The sequence below is a fragment of the Vigna unguiculata genome, chromosome 3 (assembly GCF_004118075.2).
Source record: "Vigna unguiculata cultivar IT97K-499-35 chromosome 3, ASM411807v1, whole genome shotgun sequence".
Classification (NCBI taxonomy): domain Eukaryota; kingdom Viridiplantae; phylum Streptophyta; class Magnoliopsida; order Fabales; family Fabaceae; genus Vigna; species Vigna unguiculata.
The window spans coordinates 46,630,579-46,645,248 of NC_040281.1; the positions used below are offsets into that span (position 1 = coordinate 46,630,579).

The following is a 14,670-nucleotide window of genomic DNA, read 5'->3' on the forward strand; positions in this document are numbered from 1 at the left end:
ATTATAATAATAGAAGCCGCCTCCCAAGGCCGAATTCTATGGTAGAGAATGCTTGTTATAGTAATTGGGCCAAAGAGACCTTATTAAGTGTTGCAAAAGAAAGGGTATGCTGATACGAAGGAAGTTTGTTAGTTGCGCATATGAAGAACAATTTGCATGTTTTTGAAACTTACTACAAGCATGACCTTTGTACAGATGAACACATAAATACTATAGTTAGTCACGCATACATTAACTAAATTCAGAACTTGGAACACAAGGAAATGTTTGAAATCAAATGATTGAAAATGAGCTTTACAAAAAAAAATACTTGATACAATGAAGACATAACCTAACTATATCAAAAAGGGATCCCATCTATTCAGTAAACTTTATTCTTGTGGTAATAATTTTTAAATTTAACACGTTATAATGTCCCAAACTAAATTTGTCAGCACTGAAAACTATACAACTTGTAGTCACCAGATCAAAACTTCTCACATTTCCACTAAAGTATGTCAGCAATGTTGAGTGAAAAATCAAATATTAGATTCAGAGTAGACTTACCCTATTCCAATATCATCACTTCAAGGGCAATTCAATTTTATAGTATTGAACCTGTCTTGGATCATTCCTCTGATTCACGTAGGCAAATCTTCTCTAAATTTAGAGGCCAATCTTTCCCTAGCAGAGTAGGATTCAACTCTACTGCTGTTCTAAAGTCAGATAGAGATACAGAAGCAGACCCAAATGGCTTTTGCACACCCCTTCTCATTGGTAGCTCCTTTAAACCAGGTTGGATTGAAGCACTGAACTTATTTACAGATTTTGAAGCAGCTAAATCCAAACAGGGCTTTATCAATCTTTTGAGATAGAGATCAAGTGCATTATTTAACAAGTTGGATGCATCTATCGAAATCTTACATCCTTCTGTTTCCAATTTCTGTTCCAACCTTTTGGTTAAAGAAGATGTATCTGGTAACTGACCAATGCTTTGACAGGTATCACTTAAAGTACCAAGCGATAATCCTTGGGATAAATACTTTTGCGGTCTTCTGTTGTAAGCAGGAATACCCAGAGGTGCTTCAATAGGACCTCTTTTGTAAAGGTTCATAATTTCAGAGTCTTGATCAACTTCCTCCTCATCTTCCACTGAAAGAGCAAGTCTACTCCCTGGGGACTGTAGATCGACAATGCTCTGCTGCTCATGAGTTTTTGGGGCAGAATCCTCACATCCAATGTTGTTCTTTCCATGAGGGCCAAGAGGGCTGGGACGGTCCCTGTATCTGCGATCACGCAAATTTGGAGTCCTGCCTTTTCGAGGAGATTGTGGGAAGTCCTTGCACAGAAATTGAAGATTGCTACACCCATTTGACGTTTTCACGGTCAAAGAACTTTCTATTTTGCTTTCTCTTAACCCAATTGTCTTGGAGATACATGCTCTTCTCAGGATTGACTTGAGCAAATGATTATGAAGAGGGATATTTTCTCTCCCAATAGTTGCTATGCAGGTCCTATCAAATTCACTCTTGCTAATTCTAAGACTCAAAAATCTCTGCAGCAGATCAAAATACTTGCGTGCTTTGACGCTACCAAGCTTTCTTTCTATATGTAATTTCTGCTCTACGGTGTCTTGGGGAATCAAACACCGCACCGCTGGCATGATGTCTCACCAAATTATCACCACTGAAATCACAAACAAACCATCATAGAACTAAACTTCCTCAGACCAAAATTCACAATGTAACATGAACACAAAAGTTAAATTCCAGTTCCACATCAATTGAAGCAATCAAAATAAACCAAGGCAAGGCACAAACACAGCACTGAATGCAAGGGACAATAAATAGTCAAAACCTAAATACTAAAATTCTCGAGGTTAACAAGAAACTGCATACAATTCAATTATTCGTTACACTAGCAATTAAAGGACAATCAGTGGCATGGTCAAGAAGAGAGTAACTAATTTAACAGAAAGGATAAAGCAAAATAAAAATTGACAAATATGGGAAAGAAAGTTCGGCTACTTGAAATCGATTGGCACAGCAATAGAGGAGTGAAATTGATAAAGAATTGAAAAGTAAGAGGGACAATGAGGAGAGAAATAAAATAAATGAAAGTTACTATGGGAGAGAATGCAAAACCTTGGGTATGAAAGTTGAAATCAATAGTTGAAGCAACAGTGGAGGAAGCTGAAAGCGCGGAATTGATGAAGAATCGCAAAGTGGCGAAAGTGGAGTGGGAAAAGAAAGTGAGGAGCAAGAATGCAAAACCTTGAAATTTGAATTGAAAGTGAAAGGATTGTTTGGAATTGGTGTTAGTGGATGAGTACAGTGGTAGCTACCGCTTGGGAAGTGGAAGCAGAAAAAAGGATTAGGGCTGGGAAGGATAGACGAGAGAGTTTGACCTTTCCCAAGCCTCCAAGTTCCAAGTCGTAATATGGTCAAAGGCACGTGCGTTTTGCAATGTCTTCTATGTTTAACTGCACCCTCACTTTGCAATGCCTTGCCTTCCGTGTTTAACAGCACTCTCACCCTCAAACTCTTCTTAACCCTCACATGCACACCCTATCTCTTAGCTTTAAAGAATAACATCATATCAAAATACTTCAATTTTTGTGAGTGATGAAAAAAAAAAGGAGTGGACAAGTTATTTCCAATCCCAAAAGAAATTGACCAATAATTGTCATTTTTTTTTACTTTTAAATCTAATTTTAAAAAAGTACGTAAAAGAAAAAAATTGCACAAATTTGTACTCCAATTTAAAATATTTTTGCATTCTTTTTCAAAGAAAAAATTGTAAATTTTATTTTTAGTTTCATTAAAAAATAATACTCATATTATCTTTGATAATACTATTTTATATTGTCACTGATAATATCTGTATCAATAATAAATATTATATAAAAGTATTAATATTATATCTTTTTAGTTATTACCTTCTATTATATCATTATTATCAACCTACTATTATTACTATTATTATTTTATGAATATATCTATAAATTAAGTTTAATATAATATTGAATTAAAAGATCTTTTTAGAGATAATTTATGTTCAAACTTGAAAGTTTTGAATTAGGGTAAAAAAAATTATCTTTTAAGAATATTGTGTCTTTATCATTCCAAATATTTCATATAAACAATGATGGATTTAAAATATATATATATATATATATATATATATATATATATATATATATATATATATATATATATATATATATATATATATTGAAATGTTAAGAATATGTATAAAAAAACTTTTCCTCATATACTATTGTACACATATAAAAGAAAAAATTGGAGAACTTAAAAGTCTTCTGAGCTTTCTCATTAATCATAAAGCTTGTCGTTCAATTTCTTTTTACCCTACCGTCTTTCAAAAATGTTCAAAAAAATTCTCTATTACATTACAATATAATATTTTTGTATTACAATATAATATTTTTGTAGTTCTTACTCAATTATAACACATATTCTAATATTGAATAAGTTTTTTATACATTGTAGAAAAGGTATTTTAGTGACTTTTTACTATTATTAATAAAAACAAATATATAAACCAGCATATAAATACACTTATAAACTAACTCTTTTCCCTATCATTAGAGAAGTATCAAACTCTGTATTTGTCCTAACGCTCGTGTCTAGACTATTTCTCAAGAATTTCTTAAGAACATTCTCTTCATGTTTTTAGTATTTTTTTTACAGGTATTCGTCTTGATTGGTATCATTTTTCAAAATCCTAGTAGTAGAATTTTTCTTTTTTCTCAAGTGAATTCTTACTGTATAGACGACAAATATTGTAAATCGAAAAATATCTATTATCAAGTACTAATTATCTTCCATAAATTTTATTTATAGATATTTGTGGATATTTTTATCATCCCATTCATAAAACAGAAAAGCAATAAATCAAAATTGAATATATAAATACTTAATTTACAAAGATGAAAGACCAATTTTAAATATCTCGATCCTAATAAATACATTTGTGTTATACTTTATAGATTATAAAACCATCATCAAAATAACAGTTAAACTTTTATAATCTACACGCCACATGATTAGCATAATTAACTAGCAAATAAGTATTTCATGGTCATCTTTCTTGTAATTCATTCCCTATTAGCTACAAGATCTCCATTAGTCCTTTTTACAGTTATCTACCTTCACTTTGGCTTGTTCAACCTCTCCTCATCCTAGCTATAATTGTGCCCATTATATAATTCTCATATGAACAACAAAATTAATAATGTATTAATCAATAGATAACATTTGTATATTCTGGAATGCATTTCAACAAACCTGCATAATTAGATTTCAAACCCCTGATGGGATAAAAAAAGTGAAAGAATTACTCTTCATAATGTTCATTATAAAAGCTTCTCACCAACCAAAACGGGGTGAATGGAATGAGAATTTAGGTTTCTGTTAATCTTTCAAACAAGAGTGATATAGGATTTATGAGTTTTATGGGAGTGCATGATGAACAAGGTAACGAAGAAATAGGCAACCTAGAGTTGTCTACTTCCCATATTAAAGAAATGAAAACGAGTATGTTTGTTGTTTATTATGAAAATATTGTTCTATAATTTTTAAAAGCTACATTTAAATTCAAAAACTTAAAATTGAATTTATATCCATTTTTTTCTTATGACAGCTTAATATTTTTGAAACTTAAAATTAATTGTTCAACATCATTATTATCAACACCCGATTTCTGACAATTATCATTTTTAATTATACACAAAGTAGATTTTAGCCAGAACTTCTTATTAAGTCTTTAAATTTGCAACTCTCTGAATATAATTTTATTGCTTTTTCCAATTGTGTACAGTAATTTAGTGTTTTTCCTTTTCCTAAGTTATTTGGATCTTGACTTCAGACATTTTTGTTTAGCAGGGATGGATCTAGGTCAGACATTTTTGGTTTACCATGTGTTGTTTTGCGTCAAACATTTTTTGTTTAACCATATGTCTACCTCCATCATCACGAGCCCTTCGTCGAGAATTGAAAGACCTTTGTTGTCTCTTATCCTTTCCCAATTTGACTATTGATGCTTCCATCGTCGACTGTCTTATTGTGTGAATTTTCTGTGTTGAGTGTGTTTAGGACCTCATTTTACCGAGTCTCACAGAGGTGCCAATTGTTCTGACAAATAAAGTTTGAATGCTCCTTTACTAGGACAAACAATAGAAAGTTCAGTCTTTCTTTCCCTAACCCTAGTGAGAATAACTTATGCCAGAAAAATGTCCTCCCCTTGTCACAGGAGTATGCATCCTATTTACATAGAAACAAAGTATACAAAAGATATTTTCCCCTAACAAGCAGGACTTGGGCAATTACAACAACCCACGATCCTACACCTATCGGTGTGGCTAGGATTTCAGTTGACCTTCTCGTTGCTTTGTAGCATGGTATGAGCTTGTAGATACATTTTGGGCCCAGTCTAAACTCTGTTATGATCGTTGAACAACTTTTCCTATGTCGGGTCGCGAGGCCTCGACTCCTGATTGAGGTATGTTCAAGTAAGATTCTACTTGTGAGAGTAGTTCATCCTACGACTTAACTACTTTCTAGGAAGGACTAAGCTTGTAAGGTCAGTTCATCCTTGTGAGGCAGTTCGTCCTACAACCTAGTTGCTTTCTGAGCATTCGTCCTAAGACCTAGCTGCTTTACGGCAAAGACTAAGCTTATGAGGTCAGCTCATCCTTGTGAAGCAGCTCGTCCTACTACCTAACTGCTCTTTGGGCAGCTCGTCCTACGACCTACCTACTTTCTTGAAAGGACAAGGATCTTGAATCTTGTTAGGAATTAGGCCAACATGGTACACATTATGATAAGTCTTTACTGAGTCGCTCTCCAAAGTAACTATGTTAAGGTTGGCCCTCCCTTTCTGCTTGGCTCAAATGCTGACTTGAGTTCTTGCTCGGTTCAAATCCTAGCATATCATTCTCCATGATAAATATTTAATGAAACTCGTCGTTTTATGACAAATATTTATCAGGTCAGAATCGAAAATAAGTATGTTGAGGTCAATCACTCCTTGGACAGTACAATAACCATTCACTTTAAATAAAAACAAGAAAAAATTAAAGTAAAAATACATATTAATTCATAAATTTTATTTATAAATTCATAAGTAATATTTATCTTAATATAAAAGGGCAGGAGAAGGTATTTGAGAAAGGTAATGAATTTAGAGAAGTATTGTACATTATATATTCGATACTAAGGAATTTACCTATAATTGGGTCCACTCTTTGACTTTTTTTTAAAACTAAATTAATCCGATTAACATTTTTTTTTCAATTCTAATTAATACATTCTAGATTGTTTTTATATATATTTTTTGTCTTTTGTATTTAATTTGGTTTTATGATTGTATTTGCATTACCAGTTGTCTTAATTCGATTATATTTATAATAAACTTCTTCATCATGTTTTGAATAAAAATAAGTAAAATGTATAAAGTGATAAGTTCTCCCTCAATAATAAAAAAAAGAGTCCAAGTATTGCAACGATAATTGGTTTTGTAATTGCCTTACAAAATTAAAATTGATATCAAAGTCTGATTAAAGAGTAGAAACTACAATTAAAATTATTTTGGACACCCAAAAATCATGGCTTAAAGTGAAAAAAAAAAATCGATGTCTTTAGTCAATCAACCATATAAAAAAAAAAAAAACTCATAGTTGTGATCTAAATGGTCATGAACTATACTAATAGACAATAACTTTTAATTTAGGCCATAAAATTTGTAAACCGTGATCTAAAATATAATTATAGACAACATTTCTACAACTACTTTAATGCACATTCTTTTCCGTTTTGCTTATTATTTTAAGTCACATTTGCAAAAATGTGGTGCGGGATAAATTTTTTTAAGTATTGATTAATCTATAAGGCAAATAAAAAATGTTTACAAGAATATGTTGCCCAAGCCATAAATAGACCATACTTTTTCAAATGCGAAATGTAAAAATTCAACCATTTAAATAAATTTTACAATATTATTTTAAATTTTTTTATAAATTTAGGTGAACCTGTTTTAAATCATATATTAATAATTTTATTTTAAAGATATTAATCAAAATAAATATATTTCATTAACATAGTGGTAATTAAATAAAATTAAAAATATTAATTAATACATTTTTTAATATTTAAAAATGAGAACCAGTATAATAAGTTACAAAATGAAAGTGATACTTTTATAACATAAAGATAATTATAGTACAAGTTCAATAAACATCACAATTTCTAATATCCAAAGAATTCATTATTTTATAAATGTAAGTTAGAACCCTTGTCCATGTCCTATGGATTTAAAACACTTTTAGTCTTTGGGTATTGTTCTGATTAGTTGTTGTGTGTGAATGGTAGTGTTCTTTTTTGTAATGGAGAATAAAGATGAGGTATATGGGAATGTATGGTGAAGTTGATGGAGCTCCGAAGGTGTTGATGCTGGAGGATGGAAAGTTTGGAGAAAATCATAAAGATCGTTTGGAACCCAAGCACGAAAACAACATGAAAAAAAATAAATAAATAAATAAAAGGAATGGTGTCATTTCAGCATGATTTTTTGATTGGCGTCTTTCGGACTAAAATGATACTTGAGTTCAATATTAACGACTTCGGAATATATTACCCTATGTACTTGGGAACGGTGAATCTGGAATTTAGGTATCATTTTCGGATTCAACAATTCGAAATGTGTTTTTAAATTTGAAATATATTTTGGATCAAAAATTATAGTTTGACAAATTTATTTATTTTGACAAACTTAAAGTTTATTTTTTACATAAAATAATGTGGTTTTAATTTTTATTTTTTAATTTTTAATTTTTAATTTTGTACTTTAATTGAAAAAGGATAAAGGATTGTCAAACTTTGTTAATTTTTTTATTTTTTTTAATATAATTTTCCATTTTGAATTGTCCGGTTAGATTATAACCTTTAACCTTATTCCCACTTCTCATCCTTTATAGATAATTCTCATTTTTCCAAGGCCCCACATTTAAGCTTGTGTTGTTTAGAAAACTGTATGTATAAAGCTTTCGTGATGTTTGCAAGTTAGGAGGGTGAGGGGAGGTCATCCGTGGACTTGAGGGTCGATGCTTGTAGGCTTTTTTCTTCACCAATCAGGATGTGTTATTTTGAAAGAAATGATCAGATGGTAAATTTTATCTTATTCTTCTTAACATATTTGAAAATGACATAGGAAATTTGAAAATAAATTTCGTGAAAGTTTGTGAAAATTTTTATTTATTTGATTAATAAAAAATAAAATGTAACTGATGAAAAAGTTAGATTATTAAATTATTTTTAATATTAAAAATAATTTAAAATTATAATTAAATAAGTTTTAATTAATTTTTTTATCATGAATAAAATTATTAATAACATTTATTAATTTAAAAAAATAAATATAATAAATTTGATTTGAAAAATTAAATATTTTAATTTTTAATAATAAAGTCAAGATTTTGGAATCGGATACAAGAATATTGGAACTATGTAAATGAACCAAGATAATTCATGATTTTGGAATTGGATACAAAAATATTGAAATCGATTAAATGAAATAAAGCTTTTGAAGTTGGGATTAGATCCAACTACAATGTATTCGGTTCCATTACTTCTTCAATAACACACTTGCAGTTCCACTTTGTCACTGTTGTTATCTTTGTGAATGACCATTAACAATGGTGGAAAGCTGGGAAAGTGTTATGGAACATCAAACATTAAAGGGAAGTAGAGTGATGGGCACATCAAAAACATTCATATGGTGTCACCACGAACATACAGACCTTGAGCCATGAGAGTAGTGGGAGGAGTGAAGATGTTGTATTTTGTAATATAATAACGAGGAAAAAATTGGTAAAATAGTAAAGGTCTCTCTCAAATCTCTTCAAAACAACAGGATGCAAATATTGGTGTATCTCGCAAATCAACGTTTTTCACTCCTTTGTATTCAACGAAAACGAACACAATTATTCTCTATTATTATCGTTCTTCATATCACCTTCTCACAGTAAATAAGCTTAAAAGAACACACCCTTAGGAAGATGCCCTTGGTGTGTGCATGAAGGTGAGTGTCTTAGATGTCATATCAAAGAATCCCGAGGGACTCGTCATAAAAAAAAGAAAGGTTTTTGTAACATGAGAATGACTTCATCTACATCTTAAAAACTATTAGAAAAATGATTAAACAAATAATACTAATAATAATAAAAATATGAATAATATAATAATTATTATTAAAGCAATAATAATAGCAAGCTATGATACACAAATACAATACGTGTATCGGATACGATGTCGATACACTAATTTTGAAAATAATAGGACACAATACGTGATATATGCATATTAAAAAATATACAATTTATTTTTAAAAAACATGCGAAATATATGATTATTCTTGTGTAAATCCAAATTTAAATCAAACGTATTAAACATTTTTAACATAAAAAATTTATAAATTATTGTCATCATAAAACATTATTGATTTATGTATTAGATACTTTATTGATAAGTATCGGTAAACTATCATAAAATATCGGATACGAATACATGTTGGACACAGATACATGATACAAATTGAAGTATCGGTGCATCATAGATACCAATAAATATATATGAATCTAAGAATATTAATCAGACCCAACAATTCTTATAACAATATTAGATAAAGAATAAATAAGGAAAGGAAGAGAAATATCCTGAGTTGAAGTACGAATAACACTATCCTTAGAGAGAAAATGCCTCCACTGCACTACATATGACAATACACAATATTATGCGCTCCTCTTCCAAGATACAACAATTAACCCGTCAGATCGATCAAGTGCAGCGAATGATCACTGAACCTTGTGAACATCATTATCTTAAAAGATAATATAGAGAAGAATACAAAACACTTTTACATGACCTCTAGTGTTTGTTGGTGTCTCTATTCTCATACAAATAAAGGGTACTTATAGGTACTGGTGAGAGACTTAAGAGTCAATCATAAAAAGTCTAATTAAATAAAATATTAAGTCATAATAAAAAATATAGTCGTTAACCATATATAACATTTATCCATAAAATTAAAAGCCCATGAAAACATGAATAACAATAGGAGGTTTATTTTAATTATTTATTTTTTAAATTATATTAAATATTTCCAACAATCTCCCACATAATTTAAAAAATAAAATAAAACAAAATATATTATCTTTTAAAAACAAAATATTGTAGTTCACCATAAGAAACCTTCCAGATTTGAACCTTATACCTAGTGCTTATAAACTTTCACGTGAGAAAATGCACAGACGTAATTGTCTTGAGCTACATCCCATGTTACCGGGTTTTAGTAAATAACACATACAATATTTTAGATTCTAATAAGTGGGTGCACATTACGACCTTGTGCATGTATCTTGTTTCATGAGTGTCTCTCACAATGGCGGTGTAACATCCTAGCCAGAAATTATTATTTAAAAATAAATAAGAAATAAGATTTATAAAACATCGCATTTATTCTCGTAATTTCCCAAAACGCGGGAAATTTCAAAGTTCAACATCGCTTCCGTAGTAATTAAAATCGTACTATTCCGTTATTACAAAATCAAACCATAAAAATTACAAAAGTAAATCATAATAAAACTGAGTAAATAATCCCGTCGCGATCCCCACTCCGTCTCTACGTATCCGCCTGCTCACCTACATTATCATCTGCCCCTATGTAACAAGTTACATGATCATCGCCACACACACACAGATAGGGTGAGCTCATTTAAATAAAACCAAACACATAAAATATTAAATACAACATCACAACCTTAAAACCCCGAGTTAGTATTCTTCTTCCTTACTTCTCCACTTCCAATACTTTCATTAGACGTCTATCATTTCTATACCCTTTAGGTGATATCTATGATCGATCTTTGCTGCACGAGTGTCTACTCGTCCCTCCGACTACAGGCCACCACCTGATAGTCCACACGTGGGAATAACATTGCCATAGCATCTCACCGTGACACCAAGTGGAGTTCCCCGAAACAAACATAAAGTTTGTAGCTGTTCCAGACTACCAAAGCTCTATCAGAATCACTCTAAAGAGGGCAATCACCCGAACCTCGCCGTACGAGCCACAACTCGCACACTCCACTGGACTTCCTAAACCACTAGGCTACAACCTAGAGTGGTCACGTGTTACCCCAATACAAGATACACTCGTAACTGGGCCCCCAGCCAAAGCATCGCATCATGAACATCTCCTAAAGCTGTGTAGAAACCTTTCCTCGCGCACCATCACTGGACTAAAACCGCTTGGCGTGCATCTCACGTCGCCAGGCCAACACTAGGTCCAGATCGTCTGGCGGGCATCACACACCGTCAGGCGCCACGCGCCTACAGCATCATCACTACATCGTCACCGTCAAGCAGACATCACCACGCCGTCAGGCGCCACTCGCCGTCACCGCCTGGCGCACCTGCCCTGCGCCGCCAGGCGCCACCGTGCCATTAGGGTCTCTGCTGTTCCATTCTGCCTGGCGGAATCCTCCCTACCGCCAGGCGTCACGCGTCAACAGTGACCACTGCCACTGATTTGTGTTTCGTCCGCCTAGCGGCTCGCTCGCGCCGCCAGGCGCCATACCAGTAGCGCAAGGCTACTGGTTTTTAGCATTTAAAACAGATCCCAATGGACCTCAAATCACACATTAACCAAACTTCAATCACATTCACAATTATCCATTTATGCTACACGACTCAATCACAATACACACATTTAAGTCACATCAACAAGACAATTCTCCTCATTTATTCACACCATGTTGTTTTTCAGGTATTGAATTAAAACCTATCTTTTCTCTCTCTCAATATGGTCCAATTCTTATACTCATGGTAATCAATAATTAGACACCTCATGTTATCAAGACTTTCAATAAGATATATTTAATTTTGAGCTACACACCCATGGATATGAATAATCTCAATCATTCTTGGCATTGCACACCTTCATTCATTTATGAATATAATTACAACAAGCACTCATACTCTCTTTGTACCTACCATCTTATTTAATTATTAGTACATACTTTGATTAACTACAATGCACCTTCTTGTACACAACTCAATTCGCAACTTCTAGCACCCAAAGTTCACCATCTCACATGTAAGGTTTTATTCTAACTCTTTGGTCCCTTACATAATTACTACATGCCCAGGTTTCATTTAATTCCACTCCAGAACCCATCACGAGACAAATCAATGTCTTTGCTTGCGCCTGCGTTGTCGCTTGGCGGTAACCCAGGTGCCGCCAGGCGGTGTATAAAAATTCTGGGTTTTGCCCAGATCGATCTCGCACCAACCACGACTCAAACACCTCACTTACAACACACCATCATATTGACATAACATTCTAGTGCACACATCATACTAGATTAGACATCATCCGTATTGTTCTCAATTATGTAAAAATCAGTGTACTAATTAATGAGATAGTTTATGTTCATTATCCCCAATCCCAACATAAACCCTAACCCCCAATTCCCTTCGCGAATTCATGCAATTTCCATCAATTTAGTCACTACAAACAATAATTCATCATGCCATTGATATATGTGCAATACGAATTCAATCCAAATGCCACAACATCATTGACCAACTAATCATAACGAAAGAAAAACAACAACAGCACTGCAGCGCCTGGCGGGTCACTCCCGGGCGCCAGGCAGATCATCCGCAAACCTAGAAAATGAGTGTAGCCACATGTGCCGCCTGGCGACAGTTCATGCGCCGCCAGACGGTTTCTGGAAAAAATCCAGAAAACGCGAATAACACCGAAAATTCAAGCGTTCACAATTCAAACATGATCCAGTATACATCTTCATACGAATAAGAAATAAAACATACAATAAGAACTCCCCTAACCTGGTTTCCTCTGCCAAAATTGAAGATTGCAAGCTTTTTCCTTGATCACCAATGGCCTCTTTTATCTTTCTCTTCCCACTCACCCTTTGCTTCACTCAATTCACCCAATACACTCCCAATTTCGTCCCCTCTGCTCTCACCTCAAGGACAGCTTCACAAAACCCTTCCTCTTACCCTTAATTAGCTTTTTATTGTGCTCTTAATATGGTTTGATTGCACCAAAACGAAAATAGCATTAACCCACAATTAATCATCACTTCATGGCCTACTACCTTCTGTTTCCAGCCACCCTTGCTGCCACATGCCTTAGCGTTTATGTGCCTCTTCACTTCCATGCTAGTGTAGATTTCAAAGTACTCTCAACCATTTGAACTAGTACTTTTTCACATCACATCAACCACTATTAAATGCCATAAAAGCTTCCACGACCCGCATTTATTAATTAATTAAATTTCACGGGTCTTACAGGCGGTCCCACTATCACACTCACTAGATAAACCCTCAAAGAATGTCCCTTCAAAAGCATACCTAAAATAACTCTTAGCAATGCCCATCTACAAAGTTGGCAATTTTAAATTTTTTTTAGTTAACCAAAAAATAGCATTGAGCATAAGTCATTTTGTCTTTTGTCTTCCTTTAAATGGTCGACATACATAATAATGGAAATGATCTCAATTACAATAGAAAGTATACTTATTTAATGTGTTAATTTTTATTTATTTACTTCATATTTCAAAATTTTAAAATTTTGAATATTTTTAATAATAGTAATAATTATGGGTTAAGTATGTTTTTAGTCCCTAAACTTTGGCAAAAAATTGTAATTCGTCCCTGGTCGAAACTTTGATAAATTTTGGTCCCTAAACTTTAAAAATGAATAAATATAGTCCTTTTAACCCAATTACGTTGATTTTTTTTTTAACATGTCGAATGTGTTTCATGTTAATAGTGGAGTTGTTTACGCCGTTTGACACATTCTCGGTTCAATATTTACTGAGAAATACGTTCAAAACCTAAAAAAAAAAATTAACAAAATTGGGTTAAAAGGACTATATTCATTCATTTTTAAAGTTTATGGACAAATATTGATCAAAATTTCGACTAGTGACGAATTCCAAATTTGGGTTAAAGTTTATGGACTAAAAACATACTTAACCCTAATAATTATTATCATTATGTTAATATTAATTATAATTAATCATTATTAACGTGTTTATTGGATTTAGGATTATTGACTCATTATAATAATTTTTGTTATTATAATATTATTAGAATTACAATAATAATATTTTTATAATTAAAGGAATAATTTCTATTGTTACATTTTCTATTTTAGTTATCAGTATATTTAGTTATTGAAAATGATCACTTCTTCAAAATAATTAAAATAATTATAACACATTTTATGGTACCAATTATTTTGATAAAAAATTCTAACATATCACCATGTCTTGCATGCGTATTGTCTAAGTTACCATTCATACCAACAATTAAACTTCAAATATATGCAGGAAATTGACAGAGATCAAACATGACAAAATGCAGATATGGAAAAATATAGACATCACAACTTATTTTTGTTTATTTATTCAGAAAAAGATATTCGATGCCTGAAGCTCATTAACCATATATATACAAATGTTAAAAATAGTTATCACTTGCATAAAAAAAAGTCATTTTTTTTTATATAAGAAAAAATGTTGTAACTATTATACTAAAATAAAAATATTCTTAAATCTCATTAAAATTTGTTATATAT

The 14,670-nt window shown here is 32.1% G+C and overlaps 1 protein-coding gene across 1 annotated transcript; it reads right to left on the minus strand.

Moving 5' to 3' along the window:
• Nucleotides 1-360: 360 nt before the first annotated feature.
• Nucleotides 361-2,485, minus strand: LOC114175610. Its single transcript, XM_028060373.1, has 2 exons — nucleotides 2,124-2,485; nucleotides 361-1,665 (listed from the first exon to the last, which is right to left on the minus strand). Exon 2 carries the CDS (start codon nucleotides 1,640-1,642, stop codon nucleotides 608-610), a length of 1,035 nt encoding a protein of 344 aa, XP_027916174.1. The 5' UTR covers nucleotides 1,643-1,665; nucleotides 2,124-2,485; the 3' UTR covers nucleotides 361-607.
• Between the last annotated feature and the right edge of the window lie 12,185 nt (nucleotides 2,486-14,670).

Bases quoted from the DNA above. Each gene is read 5' to 3' on its own strand.
- LOC114175610 (XM_028060373.1), bottom strand. From the start codon at position 1,642: ATGCCAGCGGTGCGGTGTTTGATTCCCCAAGACACCGTAGAGCAGAAA.